This window comes from Rattus rattus, chromosome 6 (genome assembly GCF_011064425.1).
Source record: "Rattus rattus isolate New Zealand chromosome 6, Rrattus_CSIRO_v1, whole genome shotgun sequence".
NCBI lineage: Eukaryota > Metazoa > Chordata > Mammalia > Rodentia > Muridae > Rattus > Rattus rattus.
In genome coordinates this window covers 41,534,069-41,551,656 of record NC_046159.1, presented here as the reverse complement: position 1 = coordinate 41,551,656, position 17,588 = coordinate 41,534,069, and the positions used below count along the sequence as shown (strand labels likewise).

At 37.7% G+C, this 17,588-nt stretch overlaps 1 protein-coding gene across 1 annotated transcript in view; it reads right to left on the bottom strand.

Moving 5' to 3' along the window:
* Positions 1-17,588, bottom strand: part of Mgam (maltase-glucoamylase) — a 143,785-nt gene that overhangs the window by 43,687 nt on the left and 82,510 nt on the right. The window contains exons 45-57 of the mRNA XM_032906004.1: positions 16,132-16,220; positions 13,578-13,627; positions 13,020-13,187; positions 10,596-10,748; positions 10,064-10,264; positions 8,062-8,216; positions 6,526-6,694; positions 6,193-6,289; positions 5,087-5,199; positions 3,769-3,894; positions 2,441-2,569; positions 2,097-2,207; positions 1,761-1,823 (exon numbers count right to left, since the gene is read on the bottom strand). Coding sequence (XP_032761895.1) covers positions 1,761-1,823; positions 2,097-2,207; positions 2,441-2,569; positions 3,769-3,894; positions 5,087-5,199; positions 6,193-6,289; positions 6,526-6,694; positions 8,062-8,216; positions 10,064-10,264; positions 10,596-10,748; positions 13,020-13,187; positions 13,578-13,627; positions 16,132-16,220 — 1,624 coding nt within the window. The remainder of the gene's footprint in view (positions 1-1,760; positions 1,824-2,096; positions 2,208-2,440; positions 2,570-3,768; positions 3,895-5,086; positions 5,200-6,192; positions 6,290-6,525; positions 6,695-8,061; positions 8,217-10,063; positions 10,265-10,595; positions 10,749-13,019; positions 13,188-13,577; positions 13,628-16,131; positions 16,221-17,588) is intronic.

Below are 17,588 nucleotides of genomic sequence, written 5' to 3'. Positions count from 1 at the left end.
TGCTTAAATCCTCACAAAATAATGAATGATAAAATGAAGCTAGATGATACGTGGACATAGATTAGATATATCAATAGATGATAGATAGATAGATAGATAGATAGATAGATAATAGATAGATAGATAGATAGATAATAGGTAGATAGATAGATAGATAGATAGATAGATAGATAGATAGATAGATAGATAGATTAACAGATAGACAGATAATACATACACAATAATAAAAAGAAACCAACCTTGACCTGAATCTGACTCATTTTGAGCAGTGTTTGAAACCTGCTCAAATCAGTTTCTATTTGTTCTACTTTATGTACTACCAGAAAATAAAGATACATATTTCAACACCTAAGCAGCATGGGCATAAGTATGGGTATTGCGGTTTGCTTGCAGGGGCCCAGAAATCAGTGCTAGTGATCTGGACATCACTGTCCTGTGCTGTTTCCTATTCTTAGCAGCTCTGCCAGGCCTGAGCACTTTTCCCTAGGCTGTGGCGTTCTATGGATTATTGTTCTTCTCTACTAGAAGTACCTGTTCTAAAAACCGAATTCCTCTACATAAGGCATGAATATTGGCCATGATTTCTACATGAGTTCAATTTTAATAAGTACACTCTCTCCTCTATCCCTGACCACTGGTTAGAATATGACATTGTAAAAAAAATTCTCCCAAAGGCTCTTGGTAATGGTCCTCTGAGTGTTTAATGCTGAATTTCATAGTGGCTATATTTGTGACTAGTTCAATAAATATATTTATCTAATTAACTCTTGCAGGTGATAGTTTCTAAACACCATAAGTTCCACCATTCTTTGGCCACACATAGAGCAGCTGCTTCACCTCATCAACCTGAGACAGGTGTCCAAATAATAAGGCCATCTCTCTGACCTCCCAGATGCACTAGGAAAGATGCACAGGATTCACGTGTCTTGATGTAATCCCTGTCTACAGTGTCATCTCCTCTGGAGAGGAGAACAAGGAGTTCAGACATGTCACTGACTCTCCACAGAACCCTTTTCCTACTCTTAGAACACTGAGCACAGACATCATAAGCACAATTCACAGCATAGAAATGAACTGCGTTCCTGCATTGGGTAAATGGAGCTAAATGCTTCTAAACCACAAACACTTGCTGATAATTGTGAAAATTTGCAGTTCAAGAAACATGTAACACATAGAATCATCACAAAGAAAAACATCTATTCCCAGTAGAGGGCAATGTATAATATGAGGCAATCATCACATGGTAAAAGCCATGATGAGGGATACAAAAACACATGAATCACATGGGATTTACAATCATGAAGCTATAAGAGGCTGTCTACGGTCATAAGGCATGCAGTAAAATAGTCAAATGCTAAATAGAAAGGGTACATCCTATCTAAAAGGGATATCTAAAGAAATAAAACACCTTAATTTAGAGAAAAACGTCATTCTTAGAGGTATCATCCAATACAAAGTCTATGAGCTTCTGGATTCTGACAGGTTTGTGTTTGAAATCACAATTGTACTATGATACATAACACAAGTATTTTGAGTCTTAAATCTAAATAACAACAATACTATTTCACAGCAGGAAGTGAAGCAAGAATTAGAAACAGAGTATGTAGGTAAGATCATCAGAAAACAAATGTCAGGAAGAATGACACATGTTCTCAGTGTATTTTCAAGCAATATCCACTACCATGTATGGGAATTTCTAGTGTTCTTGCTGCCTCTTTCAAAAAATCCTGATTGATTCAATATCCACAAGGGCCCTTTACCTCCACTTGACTGTCCCAGTCCAGAGAGGAGTTCACAACAATATTAGGGTAATCAGGCCAGACCTGTGGGAAGAAAAATGATCAACAGAAATATCCCAAGGATTTCTCATACACAGAATTTCTTGGGAAACTAGAAGCTAGCCCTTTGGTTATGAAAGACGGATCTAAGCAAAAGTAGAGTCTATAAATCCCTTAACTGTTAACAATAATCAACAAATAGTGATTTGAAAATGAATAACAGAAACTCAGAGAGCAAAAGGAAACAGTAAAAAACATATTTATAAACATACTAACAGGGTTTCTAGCCCATTGTCTGGGTCAACACCTGGTTCATACCTTTCCCCAGACAATGTCTCCATTATTGGGATATCTGATGAAGACGTCATTCTCCACTCCCCTGGTGAAGGCAGGATAGGGCTCTGTCTCATTGCCAGAAATGGCTGGGTCCTGCAGTCAGAGCATAAAGCAGGTGAGAAAACTTAAGTAAGAACTAAAAAGGAATAGGAAAAAAAAAGTAAAACTTTTGAGAAAGAGTCTCAGCTATCTGTAAACCCAACAAATACACTCTTCCTATGCCATATCTCTACTAACAATGTGGGCAGGCATAGAGTATAAGGTGATCCCTGCATAACCCCATCCACTGTCCCATTCACAGCTCAAACATTCACACAAGAACTAACCAGAATGAGGATGACCCGCATCCCATTGCCCCTCATGCGATTGATCAGGTCTGGAAACCCAGAGAACTTAGGGTTGAGCTTGAAGTCCAGCTGCCTCTCCATGTAGTCAATGTCTGAGTACTGCACATCCTGGGATGACACAAGGAAGAGAGACTGATGGTGGAGACAGTCCAGGCTCCAGCAATCAGCACTGCTTGTGTCTGGATATTTCAATCTATGCCATATAATAGCTTTGCATCTTGGGATATTTGCTGATTTTTCAAAATTACACACAAAAACAGAGAAAATTCATTTCAATATCAAGAAAAATGGAAGCTAAGTATCAATGCCTATCTTCTCTCTGTTATAAAAACCAAATACAACCACTGTAAGAAAACGTTCTTTGACTTTCTCTGCAGCTGTGTGCTGAAATTGGTGATATTTGTTAATAGAAAATAATGTCAAATATTCAACCCTAAGTTGATATGAATCATAAGTATACCCTAAAAGAATCTAAACAAAACACTCATCATTGTAGAGGGTCCATTGTTGGAGATAATCAAATGCAGAATTCTGCTTGATATGTTCTATTACAACAAGGGGACCCTTTAATACAGTTCTTCCTGTTGTGGTGACTTCCAAACATAAAATTATTTTCATTGTTACTTCACAACTGTAATTTTGCTACTGTTGGAAATCATAGTGTAAATATCTGTGTTGGCTAATAGTACTAGGTGACCCCCATGAAAAGGTCCTTCAACCCCAAAAAGAGGTAACAACCTAATTGTTTGAGAACCACTGTATTATGGGAAGTATGTTGTACTAATGCAATATTGAACAATAAATGAAAAGAAGCACAAAGAGTCACAAGATGATTTCTGATTATTGGACCTCTGGTTTTGGAGTAAACGTGTTCGATTCTGTATGTGATTCCATTGCAAATTCAATACATCATTCCACCATGGAGCAAACAAGCTCAGAGCTCAGGGACAATGTGTTGTCGGGCTAAACCCAAGAGAGCAAACATTGTATAGAATGAGTTCACTGAGTTTGAGTTGTTCTTAATTAAACAAAAATAGAATGGGATCAGTGTTTTATTATCATGTCAGTAATGACATTATAGTTAAATATTTAGAAGTCATTCCTTTAAAACAAGCTGAGGAAAGCCTGATACAGGTGACAACACCCATGAGCCAATCTTAACTTCTCATTGTTAGTCTGAGCCACCAGTGCTATGAGGATAATGGTATCCTCTGACTCACTGTGGAAGATCTAGGCTCAGTGTGATATGACATGAGAAAGTACAGTGTGTCACTTAAATCATACAAAGCCCTGACAGATGCACGTACATAGGGGATCTGCTTAGCCACCATCTCATCATACAAGTTGGCAATCTCAGCATCATTCTCATATCCATAGCGACACAGCTGGAATCCCAGGGACCAGTAAGGTACCATCACAGGCCGACCAATCAACTAGAAAACAGACAGAACAATAGAACTTTAAAGGAGAAGGCAGATGAAAGTAGACTATGAAGTCAGAATATTTTACCCAAATTTAGACAACAAATTCAAATCCAGAGAGAACGTATTGGGGTTGGAGGCAGATCAGACCTCCCTGGACATACTACAGAAAACTTCTCAGAGGACACTTTTCAGAAGTTCTGAAAAACCGGGGCTTATTCATATTGATTATGTATGTTATATATATAATTATAATAATATATAATTTAGACATTAAAAACACAACACAGAGGAAAATAGCTAACTTAGAATATAGTCTCTACGTCTTGCTGATTGTGTGAACTTGGACAGGTATGTGACATTTCTATGCTTGTTCTTTTACCTGTAAATAGAGCCCATAATAGGATCTATCTCACATTTTGACTAAGTAACAGTATGCATGACACACTTCCATGTGCATTAAAAATAGATACAGTAGATATTTCATACATGGTTGTTAATTGTAACTAACAATGTTATTATTCCCCATGGCCATGATGCATCCCACCGTCACCAATGTAATCATCATCTCTCTCATCATACTATAACCATCATGACAATGTCATAACTTTGCTGCCATAATCCCCATTGTTATCACAGACATAATCATCATCACCAACACCATTACTACCCAAACTATCATAACATCTAGCACTGCCATCACTAACATGAACCCAATTGTTACACTCTACCCAATATCCACTCTACTACAACAACTTTCATTAGTTCATGTCCTACTTACATTCCAATCATTATCACCATAACAATCACAATCCTCATAATCATCTTCACCAATAATATTACAACTACCTTCAATAACACCATCCCTTGTGACAGCATTAACCTTACCACCACCATAGCTCTACCATACCTCTATCATAGCTCCATCACACTACCATAGCTCCATACTATCCCCAAAACTAGTTACCACAAATATTCTGCTACTCTGCAATAAGTGGATAAAGCATAATTTTAATATTTACAGGAATATAAATATTTTATTCCTGATCTCTTTTATTACATATTATATCTTCCTCTGAGAAAGAACAATAAATTCAGGCACCATATCATACATTATATGGCAATCCTGTTTAGCAGAGTTGAAACATATTATGAGTATATACATACACACACAAACCTATTTCATAAATAAGTTTCTTCCTACCTCTGTATACTGCTGAGTAACAATCTCTGGAGTTGGGCCCAAGAACACATAGAAGTCTAGAATGCCCCCTGTGGTTCGGTATGTCAGGGCAGGCATAGGCTGGAAGGTCACATCTGAAAACACAAGAAAATGACATCATGATGAAATCCTGTATATTGAGACCATTGACCCTGGAATCCCTACCTTCTCTGTCTCTTCTATCATGACATATGGAAAACACATATTCTGAAGTAGGTTGATACAGTACTAAAGAAGTTAAATGAAAGCTTTCACTAGCTAAATTGCATTGAGGTTTGGTCTTTTGCTATGTATTGTAATGCTAAATATTGGCCCCCAAGGTCTGGTCCTCCCTAAGGATAAGAAGGTCCTCACATGTACCAGTGATGCTATGTAACCTTGCTCCTTAGTTTAAAACTATTGGTTGAATAAAGATACCACAGTCTATAGCTGAGCAGAAGAGGGGTAGGCATTGTTTCAGTTCCCAGGCTCAGGGCCTGAGGCAGAGACCACCAAAGGAGAGGGAGAAGGGGAAGAGAGGAGAGGATACCATGGGGTAAGGGGATCATGAGAATTGGCCAGGAGGCCTGGCCAGGAGTAAAAGTTGCCCAGGGTTATAGCTGGTAAGTCATATCTCAGGGTTATTGAGAGGGAGGTAGACAAAATAACCATAGAGGGTTGATGGTTGCTCAGCTCTAGTGTTGACTAAAGAATTATAAATATAAATTTATATTTATATAGGATATATGTAAATATATTACTATAAATATATTAAATATAATATATTCAGAATTATACTATAAAAGTTTTGTGTCTTTTCTTTTGGGAACTGAAGTATCTAAATTGAGGTAGAAACCCCTGATTAATATTAAATATTTACTACAACAGCATTGTAAATTAAAAGTTCAGCAAATTACATACAAATTAAATATATAGAGAGTCAATAATCGCTTCTCGGCCTTTTGGCTAAGATCAAGTGTAAAGGGTCAATAAGAAGGAAAACTGATACCACAAAGACTAATTTGGTCTTTAGACAGTTAAGTCAGATACATTCTAAAGAAACTGAGCAATGATTGGCACACAATAAGAGGACACGGGTGTCATCCTACCCATGGCATTGCTGTTCAACAGGAGGATTCCATGGGCATTGCCGTCCTCCTCCAGCCCCATGTAGTAAGGGTGGACACCATAGGAATTCTTCTTGTACTGAGAGTCATAATGGGGAAAAAAAGGTATTAGGAGACTGAGTACATGAGAAAGAAACCCAAGAAAATATTGATTTCTAAGTCGAGTCAGTTTCTTCTGTTAAGAACAAAGGAAGAAAAATATGTCCATTTGCCTAAAAGTAGAAGTGCATCATCAATAGACTTCCATAAAGAAGCACAAGACACACAGAGTGGATGGAGGGGACAAAACACGGACCACAAACACTCTTTGCTTACCCCTGGAGGTTCATCCCTGGAAAACATGCCCCATGTATGCCAATTCATGTCTATCTTGAAGGTTGTGTGCTCAGTTTCCCCAAAGCCATAGATGTATGTGGAGGGCAGGCGGGTGGAGATGCGGATGAACATGTCATTGAAGGTGAAGCCAAGGAGCTGAGAGTCCCAGCTGCAAGGAAAAGGAACATGTGTGAATAAATTAAATAAATAAATAAATAAATAAATAAATAAATAAATAAATAAATATATCAGCTTCCTATTGGTTTGCAACAGCTGGCTTTGTGAGGACCACAGAGTTCTTTATTTTCACCCATCAGTATTATTGTCCCTTCCAAGTAAAACATGCATGTCTAATAGATTAAAATAACCACAACCATGCCTGCTCACGGTCCCAGTCACCCCTACTTTTTCTTCTACACTGTATCATTACTTCCCTTTAGTGTTGTCCCCAGAAGCAAACACACTTGCTTTATCACCCTCCTACATGAAACTCACCATGCTGTTGATCCCTAATGGTTCACTTTCTACATGTATCCACTCCTGGGATATGAGCACCTCACACCACCTCACAGTCTTCTCTCATGCTGCTCACTTCTCATGAGAGACTCCCATGGAGATTCCAGAATTGTTCCTGTTCTAAGGCGACCTAGTACCCAGGCTTTATCGCCCCTTTCATTCTCTCAATGACCTCAATGAGATCTCTCTATGATAATTGAAAAATTACCTCCACCTCACAACTTATATCATTCTATCACAAATTTTCCAGGAACTCTCTGTGGAACTTCTCCTAAACTAGGCTTTATTCCACACATTGCCTCTTCCTCAGACAAACTGAGATCCCAGCATCTGAATCAGCACATAATGTGATTTCCCTTATTTTTCCAGCAAAGCAGGTTGTCACTGTGTCAAATTCCTCTTCATGGAATAATTTAAAATTTAGAAGAAATAGCACACATGTCTAGAAACACAAAACTCAGAACAGCATCTAATGCATAAAAGGAATTAGGCAAATAATTGCTCAATGAATACCCACATACCTATAACTATGTAAGCATTTATTCTTAGACTATCAAAGATTTCCTGTAAGAGCAGAAAGCATTTCTTTATGTGTGGTGGTTAGAATGAGATATACCCTATCATAGTTTCAGGTATTGCAAATACTTGGTCCCCAGTAAGTCACTATTTGTGGACTACTGGGAGGTGTGGCCTTACTGGAGGAAGTATGAAAGCTTTCTCTTTCCTGTTTGCAGTTCAAGATGTGAACACTCAACTCTCCTGCTGACATGCCTTCCTTCTTCATTTCACCATCCCAGAGTCTAACTCTCTGAAGCTATGAAATCAAACACTTTTATAGGTTCTCTTGGTCATGGGTTTGTTTGTCTGTTTATTTTATCACAGTTATGAAAAGTAACTGATACATCATGGATTTGAACATAGGAAGTACGATGCTTTGAGCCAGATATCTTCAAGGACAATTGACCGGGTGAGGAATAATTAGAAGTACAGTAACAGAGAATCAGCCCAGGAACTACTTACATTACAGTGCCTGTACTCTTTCGGCGAATTTGAATCCCAAATGGATTCTCCTTGATGAGGACCTCATACAGACGGTCGTCAAGAGTACTGGATGGAGTCCTAGGGATGTTCAGAGGGACTGGGACTTCATACCGACTGTGGTTGGGATCATAGATCTAGGACAGAGGAAACCATTTTATGTAAAGACAAATATGATGTTTTCCTAGCATGCTTACAGTGATGATAATTTAAATATTGAAACATATAATTCAAAATATCATGTAAAGATTTTGAATTCCTACACCTCACAAATATTAGAGGATTTAAACACCCAGTATTCTAAGTATACTGAATTGATCACTGCATAACATAAATGTATCAAAGAATGACATTCACAGTGTAAATATTCACAGTTTTCTGGCATTTCAAAACAACGCTTGCATAGGCATAGTAATCTAGAGGTGAATAACTCAGCATGATTGTAGCATGTTTGCCAGTGACTGGATTCTGTATATTTTGTCTTCTGAAACACCATGATCCAGGGCTTAATCAACCAACAAGAAGACACTGTCCAATTTAATAACTTGATTTTAATTGTCTCATTATTATGGACTCTAGAACATTTCACCCACTTCAACATTCTGAAATTGGTATGGGATTTATAAACACGTTATATATTTTGTCTGTAAGTGTACAAATACATGGACATGTAAATTATGGATTTAAAACAAATTAATGTTTCAGGATTAAAAATCATGCTGAAATTTTAATAAAGCTGAGTAATTAAGGGCAAACTTTCAATTGTTGATCTAATAGTAAATAGTATGGATAGGAACTGAATATCTTAAGGTTATTGGTATAAAAAGCACAGGAACCATTGTAATTAAGAAAGAAGAACTCAGCATACATGAAGGGTATGAGCTATTATAACACCTGTAAAAGGACTTAGTGATAACAGGGAAGGAAAAGCTTGGAGGACACTAAGGTGGTTTCATGGAAGAAATATAGGATAGATCTTAAAAGCTTTGTCATGTAAACCAAGCACAAAAAAGGAGAGCAAAGAGTTCTGGTAAAGAAACAAAGACTCAGAGCGTTGAGGTGGGCTCAGAAAGACATTAGCATGGTGGAGAGAACTACTGTAGAGCTAAATGGTTAGTGGGGGGGGGGTTGAGGCTGAACATCCCATCAACTTCACTCTGATGAGGTCACACACATTAAAAAAACACAGAAGAAGACATAGAGCTCAAGTCCAGATAAAACTCAGATTCTGAGGACTCCTCTAGGTGAGAGCTCTCTGCCTTGATAACTGGCTTCTACCCTCTCAGCACCGTATGATGACTCGCTGTGTACCAGCCTATGTGGGTTTTCAATACCACAATGGGGGGAGACAAATCCCTATCTATATGAAGCTCAGAATTTAATAAAGAAATTACCAACAGGATAGCTACTCAATCCCTACTCCCTTGTTTTAATCAAACCATAAAAGGAAAAAGCAATAACTTTCATGAATATTTCAAAGATATTTCCATTGTTTTATTGAAAATCACACTCCTCCTCTTATACTGTCAGTCAAAAATCTGCTCAGCTTTCTTATTTAAGTTAACATCACTACCATCCACACACATGCAATTTAGCAAAATAATATTGATTCCTTGGGAAACTCCCTCTTCTAGTCCATAGGAAGGAGCACGATGGTGTCAAGTTCACACACACATCGACTCTTCCCCATCTCCTCTCTTATTCAAAGCAAACTGAGCCATAACTCTTCTATTTTCCTACTAGCCTCATCTACTTCCTCTCGATGTGTTCGCTCACAACAGTTTTCCTTAGGCACAGTGATTTTTCTCAGTTTGAAATTAGGAGAGGTCTCTCTATTGCATCAGTTATCTAATTGATCTCATTATTTGAATGATGCTCTAAAGTATTTTGATATAAAAATAAAACTTTTGTCAAATTTTGGTAGCACAAAATAACAAAGAGTACTGAAACTGGAGAGGTCCTGTCCACGCCTGATAGCGCATACCTTAAACTGCAGCATTTGGTCCTTGTGGTAGGTGACTTTCAGTTGCAGTTGATTCACGGGTGTAGAGGGGAAGGCATTGCTATAAGGTGAAGCCTTCAAGGAAATGTCAGCTGTGGCCCCATGGGAGTCATACTGAATATTGCTGACTGAGTACAGCTCATTAGCAAAGTAGCAATGAGGGACCCCAGGAGTGTTGGAAACCTGGAAAGAAAGTCAGTATCCTATATTAGCAGGGATATGGACTTATCAAACAGAGTGAGAAGAGACAAGTTATCTGGAGAGAAAGCCATAGGTACATTTGTTCATGTCTATAACATTTAAGTAAGCATGAATTCAAATTCCTGCTCAGCTGGAGAGAGTAGAATAGTAAATAACCCCACTCTTACCCACTTCACTCCTCAACCTACATAACGTTTATATAGAGTCTTTCTATAGATTTTAATAAATCCATGGTTATTAAAGCTGTGATAAAGACATTGTAGATAACATTACAAGGGTGTCCAGTTTACATAAACATCTTCAGCATGATTACCTCCCAAATGCAGCCACGGGCAGTGCAGTTTGCCTCAGAAACACCATGCTCATCTGGATAGCAATCTATCCTTTCTACGTCCTTTGAGTAGATGTCCCACTCAACTGTATATGCTTCTCCCAGCACGAGATGGATATTTGTGATGGTAGCAACCTGAAAGAATGGAAATTCATCATCAGGACAAAAGTCTTACAAGACCTGAAACTTTGTATGGGAAAAAAAGTTATTCTTAGTCTTTCCTTATGCCCTGGTTTTAATATTTTAAACAGCACACCACAGCATATGAGGGCACAAATGCATATGTGCTTAGGGTATAGTCATTGGCAAAGGAAATTACAACTGTTCTATGAAAACCTTCTATATTTCATTGTCAAAAAAGAGAGACTAAGGAAAACCTGTTATGTTCAAACTTTTTCATTCCCTCCACTGGGCCACTTGACCACCATTTGTTTTGTCAGAAATATTTTCTCCTCCTCTTTACCAAATTAAGCTATTATTTCTTGTTCATTACTTCACCATATCATGCCCCTCTTTGGTGTGGAGTGCCTAGATCATAGGGCATCTATGTAATATTGCTTGGACTATAGTACAAATGATCTCTGGAATCTTACCAAAATTACCTCAAATTTTTAATCTCAGATATACCAATTAGTGTAAGAAAGGGGAATGAGAAATATCATATATAAACTTTCATTTCCAACATCCTAAGCCTGAAATGGAGACTGTTAATTTAAGACTTCTGAGCCCTTTGATGCTGTTCTAATAACTCAACTTTTTCAAGACAAATACTCTCTGGAAAACAAGGCCATTTCTGGAATACATGTGCTTTTCTCTGTATTTCAGATTTAAAGAAGAGATACTTCAAATTAATGAATGAAAATTTAATGACTGTAACATAAATCTGGCCAGAAAAGTCAATTTGTGATCATTTGCTGGTGCCAGGGTTTCGTTCTTGATAGAAGGCCCTTCCTCTTCAGCTTTATCTGTTTTTTCTTCTTTTCTATGCTTATTTTTCTTCATTTTTTTCCATAAAATAGGGCATTGTGACTGGATCTATTCAGCCCATTCCAATTCAGAAAGAAATAGACCTTACTTATCATAAACTTCAAGTGCTGAATCACTGACACCAAATTTTGAACTCTGAAACTTTAATTACAAAAGAAACTTCCACATTTTCTGCACCAGACTTCCTCTCACATCAACTTCATAAATCCAAGATGTTTTTATAGATATGGCTGCATATGCCTGCATTATCTGTGTGCAGTGGCTGCAGGTGCCAGACGTGGCATTTATCTTGTGGAACTTGAGTTACAGATGTTTGGGAGACGGCATTTGGGTGTTGAGAATCAAACCAGAACCTCCAGAAGAGAGGGCAGTGCTATTAACTGCTGAGCCATCGCTCCATATCCTTAAAACTCTATCATTCAAGGTGGTGTCCATTCATGCCTTCTCCAGAAAGCTGCCCTCAACTACTCTACTAAGCTATGGACATCAATTCAGATCAAAGCAGATATTTTACCAATTTGGTTTAGACTCCTTCTTAATACGTTCATATATCTTCATTTATGTTAATTATATTTCTGACTCAAACAAAAGAGTTCCTTTGAAGATACCTTAAATATCTTATTTTCTGTCATATACAAATCATATTTTTGTATATATATATATATACATATATATATATATATTTCCACTGTATTACACTTTGCCATAGACACAAATAAGCATGTAATCCTTTATATGTAACAATAAAATATATATACTCTTTATGTATTGTCATAATAAAATGTCAAATGTGATCAATATGCACAATGTAATTAAATTTCTTGGTTGACTGGTTAACCGGAATTTAAAAGATCCTCAAAACAGTATTGATCCAGCAATCCAGTTCCATGAGGAGCCTCCAAATAAGTTATCAGAATGGACTAGGGAAATGTTCCTCACAGTACTGAGGAAGTAGAAGAATAGAAGACAAGTCTTACAGAAACAGTGGATCCCTGGAGAATACTACTTTCTAATCACCATCTATGGTAGCACCATCAACAGTTTTTGTATAAAATATTCCTTGCAAATGCCTATGATAAGGAACATATGATATGCCTTAATAAATCATAGGAAAGGAACATTAAAAGTTAAATAAACTCCCGAAAATTCTTATTTTTTAGAGTCCTTTCCTTGGATCTTTTCCCCACACCCAGTTAGAGGAAAACCAAACACAAAGCAAGCAGATAATAAGGATGGGAAAATCTGAAGGCCTGTTGGCTCCAACATCTCTGTTTTTATCTTCCTTCTCCAATGCTCTAACCTCCTCATCTGGCTTCAGATGTACTCTGGTCCTTCAGCAACCCATGTGATCTTAGCAAGAAGTAATATCATAACCTCATAGAGGCTTGTGGAAAGCCTCCTCACAAAAGGAAGTCTTACCTTCAGGTTTGAATTATAATTGACTTGAGGAGACATTTGAAGGAGAACCCCATTCTGTTTCACTTTAACATTAAGGATTTTCTGTGTCCCAAAGATTTTAATTTCCTGGAATTCCAAGTTATTGGGATCCTTGTAGTTTGGACTTGAAATTGTCACATCCAAACGGTTCTGAAACACACCAAGCATAATTATGAACAAATTATGCAAACATAGATTCCCAAGGCCTTCCAACACTCCGTCCTAGACCATGCCCTTGAGCTGTTCTGAAGTCCTCTCAATTTCCCATGCTGATTGGGAGGCAAACTGATTTTCATATTCCAATGGAGAGAGTAGGGGGACTCTCAGACCTTTTAGAGAATTGCCCTTTTCAGTAATAGCAGCTTTGCTTCCTTATCACTGTTGCCTCTTATTGATGACAAAGCTGGTATAATAACTATGAATTAAGTCATAAACAGCAATATTTACCCCTGGTAAAAAGTGAAAATTAAATGAGAAATACAGATCATATATAGTCATATTCACACTTATCCCACAGATTATTCCCAATGTGCTACTCACTTGGGTAACAGAAAATTCGCTGAAAAGGTAAATGTTTTTGGCCACAGTGTCTGAAAGAAGAAAGAGATGTCAAATTGTCTTGATGACCTCAGAAGACAAGTTTCATCTTATTTTCCTTAAAACTGATTCCTCAATATTTTCCCGACTGACAAGCACTTTGCCAGATCTATGCATCACACTTCTTTCCTCTTCATCCACCAGACACATTGGATGCTTCTCGATCTTTGCTAGATGATACCCTAGTAGTATGAAAAGCCAAGTATTTATGACACACTGTTTTCATTTCTTTTTGGTGGTATACACCTAAATGTGGGGCTTCTGTGATACGTAGAAGTTGTATTTTCAACATGTGTCTGCGCTATGCTCCACAATAGCTATATAAATTTATTTAATGATCCATTGCCTTTGTTTTTGTTGTCATATTTAAAATCCAAATAGCATGACCATTGTGTGCCTTTCTGGGTCTGTGTTACTTCATTCAAGATAACATTTTCTAGTTTCACATATTTGCCTGTAAATTTCATGATTACATTGTTTTTAGTAGCTGAACTATATATATATATATATATATATATATATATATATATATATATATATATAAAACTGGACATGAACAATTGAAATCATAGAACTCACTGATGGTGGTTGAGAAGCACGTACAGAAATGTTCAAGATCCTTAGTCATCAGGGAAATGCAAATCTAAACAACTCTGATCATTTATATTGTACACATATTATATATCAGAATGGCAAAAATTAAAAAAAACTATACATGATAGCACATACTGGAGAGGATGTGGAGCAATGGGAACACTCCTCCATGACTGAGGCAAAATTTGCAAGTACAATGGAAATTAAGTTGGTAATCTCTCAGAAAAAATGGAAATAGTTCTACCCCAAAACCCAGCTATATCACTCCTGAGCATATACACAAAAAACACTTCACTATACCACAAGGAGACTTGCTCAACTATGTTCATAACAGCTTTATTCATAATAGTCAGAAACTGGAAAGAACCTAGATCTTCCTCAAATGAAAAATGGATAAAGAAAATGTGGGGTATACTTAAACAATAGAACACTGTTCAGCTACTAAAAACAATGTAATCATGAAATTTACAGGCAAATATGTGAAACTAGAAAATGTTATCTTGAATGAAGTAACACAGACACAGAAAGGCACACATTGTATGCACTCACTTATAAGTGGATATTAACCATAAAATATGTGATAATCATGCTATAGATCCAAAGAAATTAAATAATAAGGAGGGCACAAGAGAGGATGCTTGAATTTTACTCAGAAAGGAAATATTAAATACATTGGAGGTAGAAGGAGGGAAGGAACTAGGTGGAATGTGTGGTAAGGAATTCAAAAGTGATGGTGATCAGATATGGGGAGGAAGCAGGAGAACATTGGGAGAGGGAACAGATGTCAGTGAGGGGCGTTTTTGGGGCTAGCCTAGGATCTGGAATCTGGGCAGCTTCTGGGAGTCTATTAGGGCGACACTAGCTGAGACTCCTAGCAGCTGGGGTTATAGAAACCTCCTATAATCAGGCAGGACTTCCAGTGGAGGAAAGGGAACAGCAACCACCCACAAACCTTCAACCCAAAATTTGTCCTGCCTACAGGATGTGCAGGAGTAAGGTGGTATAGAGACTGGGGGAATGACGCTCCTAACCTGAGACTTATCCCATGTGAAAAAGCCAACCACTGACACTATTATTGATATTCTGCTGGTTTGCAGACAGGAACGTAGGATAACTGTCTGCTTAGAAGCTTCATCCAGCAGTTGAGGAAAACAGATGCTGAGAACCAAAACTAAATAACAATTGGAGCTCAGGGAGTCTTGGAAAAGAGTGGCGGGATAGGATTGAGTCAGATGGGACAGAGACACCACAAGAAGACCTACAGAGTCAACCAACCTGGGTCCATGGTGACTCCTAGATACAACAACCAACCAAAAAGCATTCATGGGCTGGACTTAGCCCCTACACTTTTGTAGCAGACATGAAGCTTCATGTATATGTGCGTCACCCAACAATTGGAGCAGGGTTTGTCTCTAATTCTGTTGCCTGTCATTTTATCTCCCTCCCATAGCTGGACCACATTGCCAGGCCTCAATGGGAAAGAATGTGTTTAGTCTTGCCAGGACAAGATGTCCAAGGGTGGGTACAAAGTGGGGCTTTCATTTCTCCGGGGATAATGGGAGGGGGTAAAATGGGAAGATATTTGTGAGGGTCACACTGGGAAAAGAATAGGAAGGTGGGCTTCAAACAAGCTGTAAAGTGAATAAATTAATTAATGGAAAAATTTTTATGTTAAATCTGTTTTGATTCTTTTCTTTTCAAAATACCCAGTATAGTGAAACAACAAACTTGTCTATCAGCAAATGAATGAAAATGATACAGTGCATGAAGGCAACACTGTAGACATTAGTATTAGAAAAGAAGGAAGCTCTACATTGTGAGAGCAGAAATTAATCTGAATCATATGGCACTAGGAGAAATCTAGTGCAGGTCTGCCATGACCACACTCTCTCAAGGCACTCACCCTTTGACTGCCCATCATCCCAGAACAGCTCTCCTCTTGCTTCTTTATTCTCATCCAGAGCAATGAGGAGACCAAGAGGTTTCTTCCGACTGTGGGAACCAAGATTTACACATGAAACAAATCCTTAGAGCTCAAAGGATTTGGGGAAAGGTTGGCACCAAATTTCAAATTGATAAAAATACTAGTTAAAGATGGCTTCTTTCTTTAAGAAACAGAGGCAGAAATCCTAAAAGACACTTTCTCCAGTATTGCTGTCACAAGGTAGATATATCCTGAACGTCAACAACAAATAACCAGGACAGAAAACCAATGTGTGAGTATCACAATCACTACATTAGCTATGATGAATTCTATGGCTACATTGACATACAGAACGCAGACCATGAGAAGAGGAAAGAGTCTCAGACAGAGATGCTGTGGCATTGCTATATGAGAAAGTGTCTCCTCTCACAATATAGAGTTACCATCATATAGGTAAGCCACATTTTATCTGTTTCTGAGTAAAAAATTCCTTAGCAGAGAAAGTATATTTAGTATACAGCTGCTGATATAGTCCTTATATTATGGTCTCTTCACTAATGAAGGATTTCAGATTTCAAGGATGAGGAAAAATTAAACTTCCATTTTTGTAAGATAAATTGATATGAGTATACAAAATAGCCTCAAATCAGCATTGGATTACACTGCTTTTTATTAAGGTCTGCAACTTAAAAAACTAAAGCAGTGATGAATAGTCAAAGAAACAGAGAGGTAGGTATAGATAGATAGATAGATAGATAGATAGATAGATAGATAGATAGATAGATAGATAGATAGATAGATAGATAGATAGATAGATACCCTTCAAATAAATCCTTGTCTGTTACAAATAACTACAATAATTCTTTAAATAAAATGTTTTGGTAGAAGTTTAGGCTACAGTTTTAAACCAAAATCTTAAAAAGCCAAAGTGATATACTAGACACTTGAGTCTGTACTCTTGAACCCTTATTTTGAATCACAACCAAGACAGGGCTCAGTTGGGTGGAGGTAAAGGTGAGAAACAAAAGTGTTAGAAGGACAGACCAGGAATGCTAATCCAAAAAGGAGAACTAGTGTGACATAAGCAGTGAGCACTGGATGACACTCAAAGCAAAGCAGGAGAGGAACCAACCAAATGCAGTCTCCTCAAGATGGGAAGTTTCAGAACTCAAATTGCAACAGCCTTCAAAAAAACTGGGAGGCTGACCACCATCAGAGCTGTTAGAGTCCTGAAAACTGAAAGGATTTAAAGTGAAACAGGGAAGAACTCCTCTCAAAATCAACCGGGGTATATCACAGTCCACAGCTCCTCAAAATGACAAGAAAAACCTAAGGACAGAAGGTGACCATTCACCTGCATACATGTCCAAACATATGCACAGGTGTACAGAGAGAGAGAGAGAGAGAGAGAGAGAGAGAGAGAGAGAGAGAGAGAG